The 15,341-nt window shown below is 38.0% G+C and overlaps 2 protein-coding genes and 1 long non-coding RNA gene across 3 annotated transcripts in view; 2 read left to right on the forward strand and 1 right to left on the reverse strand.

The window, feature by feature from the left end:
* Nucleotides 1–512: 512 nt before the first annotated feature.
* Nucleotides 513–4,615, forward strand: banf1 (BAF nuclear assembly factor 1). Its single transcript, XM_058627178.1, has 3 exons — nucleotides 513–642; nucleotides 1,605–1,764; nucleotides 3,753–4,615. Exons 2-3 carry the CDS (start codon nucleotides 1,639–1,641, stop codon nucleotides 3,897–3,899), a joined length of 273 nt encoding a protein of 90 aa, XP_058483161.1. The 5' UTR covers nucleotides 513–642; nucleotides 1,605–1,638; the 3' UTR covers nucleotides 3,900–4,615.
* A 387-nt stretch (nucleotides 4,616–5,002) lies between these two features.
* Nucleotides 5,003–15,341, reverse strand: part of si:dkey-175m17.7 (uncharacterized) — a 33,785-nt gene continuing 23,446 nt past the window's right edge. The window contains exons 6-7 of the mRNA XM_058627869.1: nucleotides 8,384–8,483; nucleotides 5,003–6,496 (exon numbers count right to left, since the gene is read on the reverse strand). Of these exons, the coding sequence (XP_058483852.1) occupies nucleotides 6,368–6,496; nucleotides 8,384–8,483 (229 nt within the window). The 3' untranslated portion in view covers nucleotides 5,003–6,367. The remainder of the gene's footprint in view (nucleotides 6,497–8,383; nucleotides 8,484–15,341) is intronic.
* LOC131458261 (uncharacterized) lies at nucleotides 10,661–12,848 on the forward strand. The gene is made up of 3 exons (XR_009240075.1): nucleotides 10,661–10,763; nucleotides 11,421–11,470; nucleotides 12,793–12,848. It is a non-coding gene; the product is annotated as an uncharacterized LOC131458261 (long non-coding RNA).

Raw genomic sequence — 15,341 nt, forward strand, 5'->3', positions numbered from 1 at the left:
TGGTAAATTAATTTTATTTCTGCTTGAATTACACTGGGAAGTTTGTTAGTGTGCTTAAACCATTTAGTTGTAAAGTAGGTTAGTGTTTTCCGTCGTTTTAATTAAAAAAGCCACCATAATGCCATAATGCACTTGCTAAATCCGCCTAACTCCGTTAAGAAAGTGGTAGTTTAGACTTAGAATTCAGTGAATTGAGTGTTTATTTTGACCAAACCAGAGATGATAATTTGATGAAATAGATTGGGATATTGTGAAGCCTTTATTATTCGCGTTGGCCTTAAACTATATTATTAGAGATTATTAAATGACTGCCTTTGGTGGCTCTTTCTGGTTAAAATGAGAGGGGAAGGACACACGTGGCTCCGGTACTGCAGACACATACTGTTGGGTTTATCACTTTTATGTTATTATTTTATTCTATTTAAGAACTTTATTATTTATCTTTTATTGCTGTCACAAAGTCAAAGCGTAATGACGTGTACAAAGCCGAAATTCAAAAGCTCACGTCCCTAGGTGACGTCATTGCGCCGGAAGCCGGCGCATTGCATTGTGGTCGCCGCCGGTGCTTGAATAGAAACAGAAAGCTTAGCACACGCCACGGATCTTCTACGACGCTCGTCAGCGGTTTTAAGACATTTTAAGGTAATTTCATACTGAGTAAGATACTTGGTGTCTTCAGCGTAAACGCGCTGCAAGATTAATTTAAAGTGAAACTACGAATTGGCTATTTAAGGCAAAAAATAGCAAGCTAACGCTGAAGCTATGTTAGCTTCAAGTTAACTGGAAGGCGCTCAGACGTGAGCCGTTACTACTCTTCACGATGCTGACTTCATAGGTTGTATCATGGCGATGGTTATTGAACACCACGTAAAGTCTTAAAAATAGTAAAGCAGTGACTATTAAAAGGGAAACATACTTTCAAGCTAGCGGATGTTCGCTCGTTGTGCTAAAGGTGTTCGCACTGAAATGCCTTGGGCGCGTATAGAGTGCAATAGGAGTGAATCGCCTTGATAAGTATTCGGTTACTATGTCAACAATTTACAGTAGAGATGTGGTTATGTTAACCAACAATTATTTTCATAATCGATTAATCTGTCGATTATTTTCTCGATTAATCGTTTGGTGTTCAGAATATCAGAAAACCTTAGGAAATGATGATCTCAAATATCTTGTTTTGTCAGCAGACAAAAATCATTGCGTTTTAATGAATTCTTTGTTATCCAGAGCAAAGAAATGAAGAAAATTCTCACATTTAAGAATCTTAAACAAGCCGAAATATTGTTTAATCATGAAAAAGCTTCAAACCGATTATTCGATTATCAAAATAGTTGTCGATTAATTTAGTAATCTAATAATAATCGATTAATCGTTTCAGCTCTAGTGTCGATATCTCCACTGTAACGCCCGCTCTGTTGGGACTTTCGGTTTCTATGATACAGTAGTGAAACCTTAACTGGTTTTAGCTTCTGGAGCTAATAAAGCTTTAGCCAATCAGAGCGAAGACTAGATTTAATACTTAATAAAGCAGTCGCAACCTGGAAGCTATTATTGTATGTTAAAATAATGCATTTATTTACCATTTAATATTTTGTGTTATGTTTCAGTGGTCGTTGGTCTGTGACAGCCCTCAGAGCAGCCATGTCGTCGACGTCTCAAAAACACAAAGACTTTGTGGCTGAGCCCATGGGTGAGAAGCCTGTGATGGCTCTTGCAGGCATTGGAGAAGTCCTTGGCAAAAGACTGGCGGAGAAAGGATTTGACAAGGTGACATTTATTTATTTTTAGTATGTGTATGTATGCATTTAGACAAAGTGAATATTCTCTGTCCATCATTTGTTATCATTACAGCTACCTTTGCAGCATTGTCTGGAAAAATAGGGGAAAATAACAAATTGCTGCTAACATTTTGTAATATTTAGAATTAATTTTTACTCAAATTTTTTCCCTTTGGTAACACATTGTGTATCGCACAATGTTATGATAGTTTTGGATTTTTCATGTGTTAGTTTCTATTTAGTTTTGACTTTTTGTTTTTAAAATGAGTTAGTTTTAGAGTGGGTTTGCAAGTTTTCATCAGCTTATATTCTTTGTAAATGCTTAGTTTTAGTTTTCATTAGTGTTAGTTTTTGTAGTGTGGAGTATTTACCAGGTGTTATGGTCATTGATATTATGTAATAAAAACCTAGCTAAAGAAGCCATTTTAAAAACATATTAGGTAGGGCTGTAACAATATGCAATATGAAACAGAAATCGCGACACTCAGATCCACGATCCTGTGTCGCGGTGTGATAAGGCAGAATCGCGACACACCCCTTCCAACTCCCAGAGTTATCTCTCCTGTTCAGATCCAATGAATCATGTGACGCCTGCCTGCAAAAGTTCAACTCCCTTAAATCAACTCCACAACGAGTTCGGTTTTCTTAAGAGAAAGAAGTTGTTTATTTGTTTAATGTTTACTTACTTGATTTGTGGTTTGCAGCACAGGCAGTAAGCCTCAGTTACCTCAGTGTGAAACAGTAGCCATTTAATTTACTTTGTAAATGTAGAGAACTTGATTGAAGAAGAATTTTCAACATGCTCGAATCATCTCCACAGTGGAGTTTAGTTCTGTTTGTTTTTCAACAGTATTTTGTTACAAAGAAAACAGAAGTGTTATAGCTTTGGCTATTTATGGCTATTTATATTAATAATTTGCATAGTTAGTCTTGTTCTTTGGTGTACAGTCTATAAAGGTTTTTCAAACGTTATTTAATTAAAAAATAACGCCCCCCCCCCCCCCCCAGAAAGTAAAAACGTGATACAAATCGAAATTGTTGGTCAAAAATCGTGATACGAATCGAATCGTGGGTTTGGTGTATCGTTACAGCCCTAATATTAGGACAGATGAACAACAATCTCTGAATCAAATATAACAGTCTGCAAGAAAGTATAAAAACATATCCCCTGAAGAAAAGATAGTATAACCGAGCAACAGAGCTAAACAATCCAAAAAACTCCCCCTTTCGGAACAGATTTTAATCACTCTATGCAGTTTTGCCAACTTGTCTCAAGTACAATGGACATTTAACAAGTATGTAAGACACGGAAGTACACTCGGTCTAGGACTGATTTGCCTAACTCATAAATAAATGTAAAAGGTTAACAACCCTTTAAAATGTGTTGTGAGAGTACTGTGGTGCCTTTAGGAGTGTCTGTCTGGAGGAAATGTCTCTATCAGCTAAACGGGAGTTCTTGTGAAACATAACCAGACGTTTGAACGTTGAACTAGTGGAGGGGGGGGGGCGGCGATCTGAGCTGATACTATCTGTGACGTGGACAGACTGATCAGAGCACTGGATTCTTGAATAGTCATGAGCGCAACGTCTGACACAAGTATCAAGCTGAACAATGCTGAACTGTAGATCAATTAAAAGACTTGAAAATCCCACGTTGATCTCCAACATATAGCAAGGAAATGTCAAATCTCAACATTTAACAGATGAGTCTGGTGTACCCCTTACGCCATATTTCAGTTCAGTCTGCACTCTGGTCATGCAAGAAGTACTGAGTGATTCTGTAAACAGTTGAGCTGTGCATGTACCGTATAATGTCAGCTGGCTGCCATTTTTTCATTGAGTGTCCACGTTTTCAGCTGGCTGGGGGATGCACTATTCGCTTTGTCATGCCTTTGTGTCAGTACCTCATGCAAAAATATCGGAATTTCATGTCCCATATTTAAATTTTCAGTTGTGTTTTTGTGTGCGTCTCCACAGGCGTACGTTGTCCTTGGGCAGTTTCTGGTGCTAAAGAAAGATGAGGAGCTTTTCCGGGACTGGATCAAAGACACGTGTGGGGCAAATGTGAAACAACAAGGTGACTGCTATGGCTGTCTTAAAGAATGGTGTGACGCCTTCCTATAAAGCAGTCGTTTTCTACTTCAAACTGAACGTTACCTCTTCAGTTATCTTGATACATTTAAGATGCACAGGATATATGAATGGACACTGTACACACTAGGGTTTATTGAAGTCAGCGTGTTTTTTCTTGATCTGTCACATGTAGCTGTAAACTAGGAAACCTAAATGCAGACTCATGTTGGTCTACTGTGACGAGAACTGCTCATATTCCTAATATTCTCCCTGCGCAAGATTTTTCAAATTATGCATATACTTTCTGTTAAAGGTTAACATTTTTTGCAGAGCTTGTCATACACTGGGATCCCGTTTGTTCTGTTTCATCTTCAGGGAAAATATAACACGTTTTGGTTCACTTATTTTCCCTGTGTAATGTGAACTCGTTCCAGACTGACGCTCGTCTTCTAAGCCTTGGCCTTATTTCCCCATATTGTTTTTAAAGCCTTTGAAAAGTAAATGCAGGCTATATATTTTTAAACATGTCATGGTAATCTACCAATGTTTAAATTATCTCATGAAGTGTTGTATTGTCAGTTTGTTTAGTACTGTATGTGACTCATTTAAGAAAACTAGATATATGCAGGTGGCTTTTTATAATATTTTGCCATTTTAAATTTGGATGCGACCACTAAGGAAGCAAAACGGTCACTTTGGCCAAACTTCACACATCGGTTAGAAATGGAAATGTTTTAATAAAAGATGTCAATGGAACAAACTCAAAACGCTGTCTGTTACTGATGAGACTCCAACCTTTACAATGAGTATGTCTATTAAACTAGCTCTAATGAATTGCATGAAATATAAGAGATCGATCCAGATAGATGTGACTGCCATGAAAACGTGAAAATATTCTTTGCACAGCACCCATTTTGCCATGTTTTAGCAGCAAAAACACACATTATGGACCATGTAGATAACAGTGGCTTTGTTCAGTTTGTCAGTCAGGACAATGTGACGGTGAACCAGCATGCACCCTGAAGCTGAGAACACAGCCATCCTTCATTTGATTATAGACACCTGTGGTTTTCCTTCTGTGACCTGTCAAAATGGCTGCTGTGCAAAATCATGGGCATCATCTAATTTAAAAAACAAAACGATGCATCAGTTAGTAAAGATTTGAGTACTTTATTATTTTAAGCCTTTATTTGCTGTACTTGTACGATAGAATGTACTTCATTTAAGGTTTTGTTTATATCAAATAATTTCACAAACTAGAGGAAGAAATTCTGACAGGAGGTTTTATTTGAATGCTTGGTTTTACATGGTTCACCTGTGGATGGAGAAAGTAAAACCTTTTAGCTGAAATGCAAACTGCCAACTTGGTCTCATCTGCCCTCATTTCACAGGGAGAGGGAAAGACCATCAGTCAGTTCTTTTATTTTTTTACAAACCAGTCAAGCCCACTCTGCTCAGTCATGATCAGTTTGCATGATGTACACCTGGCACTGTCATTCTTTAGAAAATTGTTGACATTTGTGATGTGACAAACGTGGTAACTGATTCTGCTTTAATGGCCTCAATTGTTGCCCTTTTTTTTTATAATTTGGGTCGGTTTGCTGTTAAACTATAAAAACGTAATGACTGATCTGATGCACAGAATTGTTGCTTCATTTTCACAGTAGCACCTATGCGTACACACACACATACACGTTCACATTCACACTGTAGCAACAGTATAGAAATGAGCAAACCTGCTAAAATCTTAGTAAGACCTTGAAAAGAATTGTTTATGTCTTTATAATCCACTCATAAATAGTCTTGGATACAAGTAACTGCCAAGCAATCTTTTTACAGATGGGTTGTAACTATGGAAGCTAATCTAAATGCTGATGGGGGGGGGGGGGCATTTGGTATTTAGACTTTTACTTAAGCATATCCATCCTGATGAAAAAGGTGTGTTTTTACCTCTGTGTGCTTTTATTCACCAAAATAAAACGGTCTTGTACGGACGGATTTTATGGACGAGAATTTATCAGAGCAGCATCTGAGACGTGTAGCACCACCGTCACCCATCATAGACCTAATGTGGGAAATTGAACGTCAAGGCAAAAAGTTTCAAATGCTGCAGAATCCAAACATGAGAACATATGACTGGTGGAGGCTGTTAAAAAGACATTTGATGCTCTGTTGTTTTTGGCAGTTACCTGTGATGTGTATGAGCATGAGAGATGTACATGTTTTCAACCAGGTGACTTTTTTTTTCTAATTCTATAGTAGTTTTGGGTCTAGATATTACTTTTTTTATTGAATAAATGTCAAGTTCTAATGCAGACCTTCACCTCTAATTTTATCAGATAAATAATTCAGTTCAACCCATTTTTGTACATGTTCATGGACTGTACATCGGCAGCTTTTATGCAAGGTTACTATAGTACATCGATGTCTTATTTCAAATGGAAGTACGTGTACACACTGTACATTCATGTACATACTGTACAGCTGTACTTTTAAACCGCAACAATCCCTGATGAGTCTCAAAGCAGAGCGCAGAAGAACTTCTTCTCCCTGAAGGGGTTCTCTGAGGTGGGCACAGGGGTGATCAGGGGATCGTCACAGGAGTGTGCGTCGCAGTACGCCATCAGGTCAGCTGCTGCCTTTGATACCTGCAGGGTAGGATGAGCATATTTGACTTTTTTTAAGCATTAGTTCATTGCACTTAAAACCAAACATTGTGTTAAAGCATTTGTTTTGTTTTTTTTCCAAATGATTTTATTCCACCAAAAGACGGAGCTCTGAGGAAAGAAAGTTCTCGATGTCTACTTTTAACTTTCTTTTTTATGTATTTTTATGTAAGGTGTTGATGTATCAATACTATTATTGTTTACTAAACAGATTCAGAGTGGGAGTCTGACTTAGCCAGATGTACAGTAACTGATATTGAACTAAACTGGAACTGAAATCAGCACCAAATATGAATATTTTTTAGATCATGCCATCGTAAAACATTTCTTTTCTCATATGCTTGTGATTTTAAGCATTATTTTGGTTTTATGTAAAGCCCATTGAGGTGCCCTTGGGTATGGAATGTGCTATACACATAAATATACCTTGCGTTTTTCCACCAAACCATAACCGGCCGTTAAAAAAACGTAATATTCCAACTGTATCATGAATATTCTGCTCTTATATTGAAGAAGTAAACAGCCTATCTTGTTACCATGTTTGTGCCTAGCAAACCATTTATATGAAATTTAGGGGTTTTAGATAATATTAGATTTTCCCTTTTACTTTTTCCGATATCAATCCAGTGATTTTGACCATTCCTTCAAAATAAAAGTCTGGCTGTTTCACTAGTTTAAATGCCATTAATGTGAAGATGCGAAACTGAAAGGGCTCTGCATATGTCTCACCATATGACTCTTGTAAAACATGTATGTATATATGTATATATATATATTTTACAAGAGTCAAGATGTCTACTTTTGGTTAAAAACAAAACATTCCAAGGCAGCCAATCAGATGCATTCACAGACCGTGGTAAATTGTATCACTTCTGCAGGACCTGCAGCATGTTAAGGTGAAAGGAGCAGCTTCAAGATGCATTCAAGAGATCTGTTAAATTTCATCACTTCTGCAAACACACATGAAGTCCACTGGCTAAATGCTTGCTGTGATCATCGATGCGCCACATTTTTATATTTTGAAATGATTTTTAGCTTCATATTTAATGGGTAAATATGTCCAATATATGTTATACACTGGGATTTAATAAACTGATCAGCTTAAAATACAGTTCAGAAACAAGCTATTTCTTGCTCAGCTACTCGTATCCATGTCATAAAGCAGGGGTCGGCAAATACATTTATTTTTCTTAGCAATACTGGGCCAAAACATCTTCATCAGGCAAAAAATATTGTACAAAAATTACAACTTTAAAAGATGTCTGGGTTTAAAGAAGTCCCTTGAATTTGCCACAGACTCTTACTAGTATTTGGAAAAAAGAGAAGGTCTTTCACTCAGTAAAAAAGAAGAAACGCAAACAATGATTATAATAATAAAAAAAAACAAATACATTTTTGAATTCATCTACCAGGCCGGATATTAATGCCAGTTTTGGCTCACAGGCTGCAAGTTGCTGACCACTGTCATAAAGGAAAACTTGACTACAGGATCTGTCCTTTGCTTGACTTTCGTGCTGTTGTATTGCTCTTTTTAAGGAGCCTCTACAAGGTTGTGATTGAAGTCATTTGGAACATAATTGAAACCAATACCATTTGGAAACCTTCCAGAGTGAAGCATTGACTTAAAGAGCATCTGAGAAGGTCACTGGTGCCCTTCTATATCTGCACACCAGTCTGGGTGAGGTTTGTATTCTTCTCCTTTCAGTGTACTGTCTGTAAAGGTTCTCAGTCATTCAGGCCATTGTATCTCCTAGAGCGTAAATTACAGGTAAAGTTCCGTTTTCTTTCAGTAAACTGTATATTATATCTGGACACTAGTGTTGCTGTATCATGACTGACATGTGAATGTGAGGTTTGAGGTTGTCTTACCTTTATCCTGCAGAAACTCGCCTCTATCTTCAGTTGCTCCACCAATTTCCTGGCTTGGCCGACGCTCATTGTGCTGTTCACTGGGGTGTCTCCTTTCATCCTGGCCACAAACACAGCCACGTTTATGGATTTGAACCAGAGGGAAAATCAAGTAATTCTTATTTTTTTTTTCAATTTTAGCTGAATAAGATTCCTTCTCACCTTGTCCCCTGGGATAATTGATCTTGATATGTCACACAGTTCAAATCTATACCTAATGTCTAAAGGTTGCAATACTGATTTCAAAATGACCTTTTTATGTAACTATTTCAGGTGATGAAATGAACTATATGTGAAAGAGTCTTAAGACAAACCTATTTATGTAGTGTTATTACGTATATAAGAAACCAGTTGAACCCCGATAACAAAGTATTAATGTCAGTCGATATTGTGTCATAGAATTGGCCCAGCTGCTACATTATGTCATCATATCTGGTCACAAAAACAAATTAACTTGTCAAAGACACGTGAACTGGGCCAAACGGTCAGGTTTAGTCACCATGGCCCAGCAGCTTCTCCCACTGCAAGCCAGAATAACCAAACAGAAATCCACTGTGGCGTGACATAAACACTGCAAACACACAGACCTGTATGAAATCTGCATATGACTGACAACAAATCTGCCACAGAAGGAAAAAAGAATTCTGTGAAATCAATTGTGGAAATGAGACAAACAATCATATCAACATTTAAATCCCCCCTTTCCCCCATTGCCTTTTTCTCCCTCCATCCTTCCCCTTTTTCTCCTTACCCGTTTTATTCCTCTTCAGGTGCAATCTTCCCCCCTCTTCTCTCTCTCTTTTTCTGCCTCTCTGTGTCCCTCTGTGAGCTTGTGTTTGGTGGTAGTGTAGCCGGACCCCACCCCTCACAGACAACAGCCTGGATGCTCCCCTGCTCTGTACAGTCCAGTGCACTGCAATTCTGCCACAAGGAGCAATAGATGTTGGTGGATGGAAGGGCTCACCCCCTCGGTAGTAAGTGGTATCTGCCAGACCGAGGGGGGGCAATTGATGATGATGGTCTTAGGAGGGTGGATCATACCACTTCTGCTCTTATATGAAATTAGAACCAACCAATCTCTCTGGTTGCAAACCCCAACATATAGCAAGATGGTCTGTGTGTTTTTTGTGTGCTAAAAACAATATACAGCATGGGATATGAACTCTATAATCCTGAAGTAGTGTTTGTCTATGTGCCTTTTGTGATGCCCATCCTCCTCCTCTGTTGCTATGGGGACTGTCTGCTGCAGTCTGGTTTAGTGGTTTACATCACAATTTAAAATTGGGAAATATCGACCAGATGTTACACATAAGTATGAATTTACTACACATGAAAAGGGACCTCAGCTTTCCTCTATGTTGATGGAAATGCTGAAATGTCACTGTATGATGTATTTTTTAATTATTATTATTTTCAGTAGACAGGCTTAATGATGCTCCCAAACCAAAGACTATGTGGAGGAAACATCATCCACAGATACAAATTAGCTTAGCACAATAGCTACAAACACATATCTATCTTACGCTACGTAAAAAAAAAAAAACAGTTCCTCTTGATTTGTACATTGCAGCTTATCGTATTCATACGTCACAGTTGTGACAAACAAGAAGAGAAAGACTGGTCACCAGCAACAAGCTCCTAGGGGTGCCGAAAACTGTCCGACGCCATTTTTGCTAAGCTACTTAGCTAGCTAGTGATTCTTTGACTTCAGTAGCGCTATACGGTCGCTCCCTTCCCATTTTTTGTCTGCGACAACCAATCTATACATGTACTATCTCTGGTAACGAGGACGGTGTTTCGCAGTCCCGCTAAATGTTCCCTTGCGCTTGCCGTACGACGTTTCACCGGCGCACAGAAAAAAGGAGAAATTACCAAAACCAAAATATGATATGGCAGTAATACTGAGAATACAGCACTATTTGATGGAATGTATGCATGTTTTTGAAAATTATTTTTTAATAATTTAAGCTGAATAAACATGGACAAAAATACAAATAAATCACACAATACAATTAATTATTGAATGTAAATTTTGGTGGCAAGTTTGTTATTTGAAGCAAATAACAAGAATAGTTTATACATGTCATTTTTACTTCGTTATGGATGTTTGTTTATTATAACTTATATGTATATATACAGTATATATATATATATATATATATACGTATATATATGTATATATGTATATACTGTATGTGTCGTTATGTTAAGAAATAACTGTTTTTTGATGTACTGCAAATGAGTCCTATGGCTACAGTTGAAGGACTCCATCTGCTGGATGATGACACAGGCACATCAAGATGTAGGAAGACACTTGTAACAACTGTCAGCTTCATTTGAGGTAAATATTACATACACCAAACCTATTTTAACATAAGCATGTAAAATGTATTACATGTAACTAATGAATGGTTAAAAACCTAAGAAGCTCAAAATATATCTTGCAAAAGACTTGTAATTAATTCAATATTACATTTAAATTTTGAGGAAGACAGGAGGACAGAGAAGAACAGGAAATAAATGAAGGACAGGCAATGAGAAGAAAGAAATGATGCACTGGGTAGTGTAGGAGTTTCACCAGCAGATGGCAGTAATGCAACATCATGGATGCAAGCTGCTGTTAAACGCCAAAGAAGAATAAGACATTGAAAATGTACATAGCAATGTAACAAACTGAGCAAACTTGAACATTTCCTGGTAATGTATGTCACATGCCTCCAGTTAAGGACACGTGATTGATGATTCAAGAAATATCTTTACAGCTTTATCATGCCATGCAGACTTTTCCATCTGTACACTGACGTTTGTAAACCATTCACTCTCCTGCACCAAGGTTCAAAGAACAGATAAAAATCAGTGATTTCACATCATCCTATGCTTATACTGTGCAAGTTTTAATTTAAAAAAATGGAGGACTTGTCTTGTGTGTTTTCACATACAGGCTGTAATTTAATAATGTGCATGTCTTCTTATATCTTCTTATTTTGTTTTGTACCAGTGCTGCGGACTAACACCAGACAGCCCCTTCTGCTGGAGGCAGCAGACCAGGTGTGTATTTGTGTGTATATGTACATGACATGTATATACATAAAACTTGATATTACTGTACATGTATATGGGGTTATATTGATCCTATGTGTGTTGATTATGGATGTATATATTTTGCATTCGATGTACTTTTAACGCATGCTTTTATTATCGTAAGGTGTTGATGTATCAATATTATTATTATTCAGGCAGACGGGGCCGATGTACAGTATGTGCAGTGTGGTCAGTACAGGGGACAGACCTTCCAGCAACAAGGATGCATCATGCGTTATGCAGGCAAGGAGGCCGACAGGAGACGATATTATCACATCTGGCACATATAAATCCATGAAATACTATAATATCTGAAAATGTCTGGATCTGATTCAGTTTAAAACAGCACAAATGATATTCAATATTCAGTATAAAATGAACTAGAACATCATAAAATAATTGGTGCAATAAAATAGAAATTAAATTCTGTACAAAGAGACTAAATGGTAGAATTAAAAAATGATTTGTGCTGGATCCAGAGCATCTCCAACTTATGCTGGTGCTCAGGCCTCATCCTATGCTCTGGTCTTCGTCCCAGTCCGTCCCTTACATCCACCTCTGGCAAGCGAAAGGCTGGGGTCCTGACCAGTAAGTGTCCTTTGAGTCATCATGGTTACTGGGCTTTTACACTGTGTTGTTGTTGTTGTTGTCTTCTGTGTGTAATGACTCAGCTGATTTAACTGCCCCAGGTTCCTCTAAGGATAAGGATGATTTATATATGGTGGATACTGCTGCTGCTGCTGCTGCTGTGCACATAGAAATGGCTTCTCCCACACCTATACACAAATATTTGTTTTTGTTGCAACTAGCAGTAACCTTTCTATTAGCCCAGTGGAATGGGAACTCGGCTTGTAACCGAAGGGTTGAGTCTGCTTCGAGTCCCCACCAGGTCAAGGGCTGGGGCACCCCCGAGCAAGGTACCCAATCCCCATTGCTCATTATTAACTGGACATGTAATGGAGGCCACATCCAGCGCCAGTCCCAAGCCCAGATAAATGGGAGGGTTGCATCAGGAAGGGCATCTGGTGTAAAAATCTCTGCCAAATCAAATATGCGGATCACAAATATGTGGTGACCCCTAGAGAGGGAGAAGCCAAAAGAGCGGCCTTATGGTCTATGGAGGGGACAGAGCAGGGCAGAAAGGAGGAGAAAGAAGACGGAACCAATTAAAGATGAATAAATAATTGTGTAATTAATTGTGTAATTCAACTCTGTATCAAACAAAACATTAAATAGACATGTTAAAGTTTCCCTCTTGTCTGATTGTGTTTTTTCCATTCATCCACCAGATGACTTTGAGGACGTCCCTTCTAGCGCAGTCATGCAGCTCTGGTCCGCAGGGAAAGGCCCCAGAAGAATGACAAGTATGTATTGTCTCTGAGTCGTGCCAATTTTAATATAAATGTGACTCCAAATCATGATTTAGTATCTTTTTTAGAACCGTTTTTATGAGTGCTTCCTGGCACAAACTCTGAAAAAGAAGTGACAGCAGCCACCGACTGTAACATGACTGCGAGGGCTGTGTCTGAAATAATCACCAGATGGTTCCCAAGAGCTTCTCTTTCATCTCAGCAGGTTATGCTTAGTTGTAATTAGTGTGGGTGGCTCCAGCAATTCATTTAATACACTGTAGGCAGCCATAATGGCAGTGGAGCAGCTGAAAGTGTAAAAGGTTTGGTGATGCAGAAGTAAAATGTGTGAAACTATTAATGTTGTTTTACAGATATCGTAAAAGTTCTATTTTTTTTTTTATTATGATGTCCTTCCAATTCAAAGCGGTAAATGCCGCATACAGCAAGCAAATAACTTTTATGAGCTCAGTTCGATGTTAAATCACGTATTATATTACAAACGTTACAATGGATTAAGTCTGGACTGTCTTTTTTAACTTCATTAATGGTCTGTAAATGAGCTGAACTTAATTACTGCCACAGCATGATGGGAAACGGCTCAATCTTCTCAGCTCACTAAAAAAAGTCTGAGTTAAATGTTTGCTTTGGACAAATATACAGATTTTTGGTGCATTGGAGGTATTTCCCACACAAAATCATTGAAAAAATTCTACATTTATACAAACATACTTATGGGGGAGTAAATTTAATCCCTGCCCATAAACCCTCCTAAATGTTGCACCCTTGACTTTTAAAAAGAATAAACTTTTTTTTATTTTCAGGCTGAAGAATCAAAGTGAATTCCTCATTTTCATAGTAAACTGTACAGCTGGTGCACTGCTGCCCCACACTGCTCATGCCAGTCAGATACTGAGTTTGTATTAAATCTCTCTGCGATCGAGCCGCCCTCTGGCTGCTCCACAGCACAGCAGTGAATTCCAAACAGGCTGTTATGTAACAATAAGCACAGCAGCTCTGGCGTGGTTGATCATCTGAATCATCAATCACAACTGGCCATTTGTATCAGCCGTAATGTAACTGCTCGATAGTTTCCGAAGAGCCACAGAGTGCTGGTGATCGGCTGCTAAGCTGAGGTTAAGTCCATCGCGATCATTGCTTTCACAAAAATGCTCCCACACATGATGATGATGATTATTATTATTTCTCAGTTTGTTTGTTTGTTTTTAATGAAAAGAGCCAGTTCCAGTGTATTTACTAGAAATGAACATGTACAACAACTTCAACACAATTCAGCCATCAGGTTTTGTACTGCATACATTATCATGTTCAGCTATAAACAGAGGAGAAGACGAGAATCACTTACACAGGAACAAAACTGATCGTGGAGTTGTCACCCACACAGGCAGCGGGCTGTCCACAGAGCACTTCAGCTTTGAAGACTTTGATTTTTTTTTAGAGATCTTTATGCAGCTAGTGTGAATGTGTTGTGCCTGGACAGGAGTTTTGACGTCGTGCCATCAACTTATGGTCACATGTAAACCAATGATCAGTTCTTTACACACACACACACACACACACTGTAAACCACAAACATTCAGACCTCATTCCTCCATAATTGTGTGTTGAAACGGACCATATTTGCTACAGATTATGTGAAGAGTACAGTAGAACTCCACTTTTTGACTTTTTGCATATTGTTGTTGTGCTACAAGATGATTTATAAATGCAGTATTTGGACTTACACGTCTGAGCTCTATTTCAAATTCTAAAAGGAACATAATGAGCCCCAGAATAATGGTTAGCAAATTCAGTCGTACCAACTGTAGGTGCAGTTGACTTCAGGCAAAGTGAAAGGCAAATGGCCCGTAATTCATCATTCTATATCTTTGTATGAGGGACACAGTAACAGCTAGTATTATTGTACATTTAGCCATTTCCTTGATCACATTAAAGAATTCCTGGCGAATTGTTGCTTCAAGAACGTGAAATTAAAAACAACCGTGGTCCATGACCGTCAGGCTCCGCTGAATTCATGTATAGAACCCATGAGAAACACAAATTGTGTGTATGTCTAAAACAAGAAATTTGGACTCATTGATATGATCAATCCTGTGTGTGCTACAAGTGTCTGAACCACAGAATATGACAACATATCACAATATCCTTCAAATATCTTTCAACAAAACAACCCAAAAAACAATGGAATCTCATGGGGTTATTACAGGACTCACAGGGATTTGACCATCAATGTCAATTTTGTCACCTAGAAATTGCAAAAATAATACACATACAATACTTGCATTTGAACTTACTCTGATGTAAAATAAAACACTAAATGTTACTGCAGTGTACACATTTGGACTCACATAGTAACAGTGATACAAATATGCATCTTGTTAAAAATATCAATTGCGATATTTATGGTTTTGATTCACAGTGACCGTATTTTTGGATAGACTGATTCTAAACTGACATTTTTCCAATAT

This window comes from Solea solea, chromosome 4, assembly GCF_958295425.1.
Source record: "Solea solea chromosome 4, fSolSol10.1, whole genome shotgun sequence".
NCBI classification, from domain to species: domain Eukaryota; kingdom Metazoa; phylum Chordata; class Actinopteri; order Pleuronectiformes; family Soleidae; genus Solea; species Solea solea.